The 3,779-nt window shown below is 38.1% G+C and overlaps 1 protein-coding gene across 1 annotated transcript; it reads left to right on the forward strand.

Moving 5' to 3' along the window:
• LOC128235941 (KRAB-A domain-containing protein 2-like) lies at positions 1 to 1,086 on the forward strand. The gene has a single exon (XM_052950727.1). The coding sequence runs from the start codon at positions 1 to 3 to the stop codon at positions 1,084 to 1,086; it is 1,086 nt and encodes a 361-aa protein (XP_052806687.1).
• Positions 1,087 to 3,779: the final 2,693 nt, after the last annotated feature.

Below are 3,779 nucleotides of genomic sequence, written 5' to 3' on the forward strand. Positions count from 1 at the left end.
ATGACCAAGGGTGTAGTGGTGCGACCTATTCTGACCAAGGAGTTTGCATGTAGAGGCCAGGTTGATTTAATAGACATGCAGGCTATGGCACACTCCAACTACAAGTGGATCATGGTTTACCAGGACCACCTGACCAAATTTTGTGTCATCCGACCACTCACCACCAAGCGTGCCTCAGAGGTTGCCTTCCAGCTCATGGACATATTCCTCCTCATGGGAGCTCCTGTCATTCTCCAGAGTGACAATGGTTCAGAGTTTACATCCCATGTGATCACAGAGCTGAAGGAGGTGTGGCCAACCCTTAAGCTTGTACATGGCAAACCCCGTCATCCACAAAGCCAAGGTTCTGTAGAACGTGCAAATGGAGACATCAAGGACATGTTAGTGGCATGGATGGCAGACAATGAAACACAGAACTGGGCTACAGGCATCAAGTTTGTACAATTCCAGAAGAACTCAGCACATCACTCGGGGATTAAGTGTTCACCATACTCGGCCATGTTTGGGTGTGAAGCTCGAGTGGGCTTAACCTCTTCAGCACTACCCACAGAAGTGATCTACAGGATGGAGAGTGAGGATGATCTTCTGGCTGCTTTCTCGTGTAGCACACCTCATACACAAGAAGCTGACATCATACAAGTCATCTCAAGCAGCACAACTCCTTCTCATGAAACTGACAGCATCACAGCCTTATCAAACAGCCCAGCTTCTTCTCATGAAACTGACAGCATACCAGCCTCCTCAAGCAGCCCAACATCTCCACATGAAACTGACAGTATACCAGCCGACTTAAGCAGCCAAACTCAGCCATCAGTCACCACCACACCAATCTTGGAAGACCACACTATCCAGATCAGGAAGCGTAGAGCTGAAGCCTATACAGCACTACTATCTCAGGCAGAGAGGATGGATCTCAAAACCGGTGTGCCTGGGGACAATGTGGCTGTTCCTATACCGCCAGTAGATCGTGGCAGAGGGGATCCTCGTAACATTCTTAGTGTCATCGTCAACAGAGACGTCGACACTGACCAGTACAAGAATGCTGTAAAGGCGGGTGTTTTAAAGGGACAATACTCCAGGAACTAGTTTGATTTGTGTCCTCAGCGATTACTGACAGAAGCTGATGTCAGTCAGGAAAATGTAACGTCACTTCGTTCTGCTGATATTGCGGAATCTTCATCTGGTGGGCAAGGTTTTACCAAGTGCAACTGCAACGGTCCAAAAAAGTGCCAGTCCAACAGATGCAAATGTTTTAAAGCAAAGCTGAAGTGTAACTCAAGATGTCATTCCAGCCTCACATGCTGCAACAAATAAACTGTTGATAGATATGCCCAATATACAATGGGAAATGTGCCGCATTAATCAGTTACTGCAGTGCTCATTGCACTGGTGCCTTTTTAAAACACAATCATCAAAGTGCTTTCCTTGAGGGTTTAATTGTCAATAAATTAGATGCCGGTAAATTGATGAGTTTTAATGTTTTCTCTCTGATTTGCAGTTTGTAATTTTGGCGAAAATATTGACCGAGTTATTCGTTTGCAGTTTGGTTGAACTACGCAAGAAACTATACCTGAAATGTATACCTGATTATTCAAATGTATAAATAAATAAAAAATCACCAGATGTATTGTCTGCTTATTTCCTCTTCAGGGATTTCATGAAATACCTGACTACATTTTTTAGGGATTTCACGAAATTACTGGAATTTTCAGGGATTTCATGAAATCCCTGAGTGATTCAGTAATTTCGCGAAATTAATGAAATTTTCAGGGATTTCATAAAATCCCTGGTTTCACAATCTTACTGTAACACACACACACACACACACACACACACACACACACACACATATATATATATATATATATATATATTGGTTATTTACGTAGGTTGGGAAGTTTGGAATTGATGTCTAATGTTTAAATATGATACGTGTTGTATTTGCTGAGATATCCACTTACATGTTGTTACATGCAAAAAACTTTTCAGACTTTCCATGTCGAATAAAAAAGGGCCATAATTTGCATTTTAAGAAAAACAATAGTCATCTTACTTGGTTATTCAAGTTCATTGAATGGTTGAGTACCGTTTTATAAAGACTCAATGCAATACTTCAAATATTTAAGGCCTGAAGGGATTTGTTTTTAATGCAATGCATGGTGTTTTTGCTGAGATAATGTCTGAAAGGTGCTTACATGCAAAACCTTAACCAAGGTATGACGCAGACGCCGACACTGGGGTGAGTAGTATAGCTCCCCCTATTCTTCGAATAGTTGAGATGAAAAGGTAAACTTGATATACACATCCAATTAATTGTTTTTGTAAATAATCTGGTTGATGGTTAGCTGTATGTATATGATATAAACATGAGAAAACAATAAGCGTTCACTTGTGTTACGTTTAGTCCTCTTAAAATTGTAATATTTCATATTTAGACAGGGTGCTCATGTTTCAATACATAAACAATTCTTTAAACAATCAAATGTGATACACAATATTGTACATTATTCAAAACTGAGTGTTTCACAATGGGTTTGCTTTTGGTAAAATAAAGGAAAAGTATATATAGGAACAGTACGGTTATTTGGTTTGGGGAACTTGTTTAGTGGATGGGTCGGCTTAAAGATTGTACGCCTTTGAGCTACATGTAGCTACGCTAGTGGTATGTTCAAAAATGAAAATAAATGTTCAAGTTTTAAATGTTTCAATTATAAAAAAAACTGGTTTGTGTCATTGTAACATCATTTCAAAACATAAACATCACCACTTTACTTTCTTTATCTATACACAAAGAGATATGGCCCACAACCAATAATAATCATCACTTAATGTGTTTGTCGGGTCACGATGTAAGGTTCAACTATGCAATAACATTCTATACGGCAGCACGTACCTAACTGCATTTACTTCGTGACAGGTGCCATATAATAGTATTATTTTCTTTCATAATTCCCATAAGGTAACTTCAAATACAAATCGATTCTTACCTTCATATTTATCTTTGGCAAAGGAGTTATCATTCGGGCCGTTATCAATATCACGGCATTATTGCGATCGAATCAGAGAAAATACACTTTCTATTTAATTGATAGTTCTTAAATATCACAAATATGACACAGTTTACTCTTGCACACACATAACACACGTTTCTATATTTCTTATATTTGTAAAGGATATCTAAACAATGAATTATCATCACTCCAGGTTTGAGAAAGTTTTAATTAGATTTGTCATAAAGCACAGGTTAGAATTTGAAATTGTATGTAGAGCTCCAGTTTGGCGGCGTTGTTGCTTTACTTGGATATATGCACTAAAAACGTAATTTAAATATACTGAAACGCACCTAAAGTTATAGCTTACGCAATCGATGTAAAAACATAGCAATGCATATAGTATTGTTTTTTTATTATATGCTTTCCTGTGGTTTAAAGAGATTGATCAGTGAAATAAAAATGAGATTTCACTGTTTCAAATCAATAACATTTTTATATTGGTCACTGTTTTGAAAGTTTAACCCACTCTCAATTCCAAATCAAACGTAAGCTCGCAAAAGACTTAAACACAAGTTAAACGACGCCATTTCCAAAATGACGTTACGTTCGCATACAATTTGGCGCGCTTTTCTGAAAAACTACACTAAACTCATTTAAAATCCATTCTGGGCATGATATTATGATAAAAATAATAATGGTGGGTTGCGGTGTAAAACTGCAATATATTTCACCTCGTCAACACCAAAAGTATATTTTTCACGGCTATGCGTGGCCATGCCACTCGAG

This window comes from Mya arenaria, chromosome 5, assembly GCF_026914265.1.
Source record: "Mya arenaria isolate MELC-2E11 chromosome 5, ASM2691426v1".
In the NCBI taxonomy this organism is placed as follows: domain Eukaryota; kingdom Metazoa; phylum Mollusca; class Bivalvia; order Myida; family Myidae; genus Mya; species Mya arenaria.

Bases quoted from the DNA above. Each gene is read 5' to 3' on its own strand.
- LOC128235941 (XM_052950727.1), top strand. From the start codon at position 1: ATGACCAAGGGTGTAGTGGTGCGACCTATTCTGACCAAGGAGTTTGCA.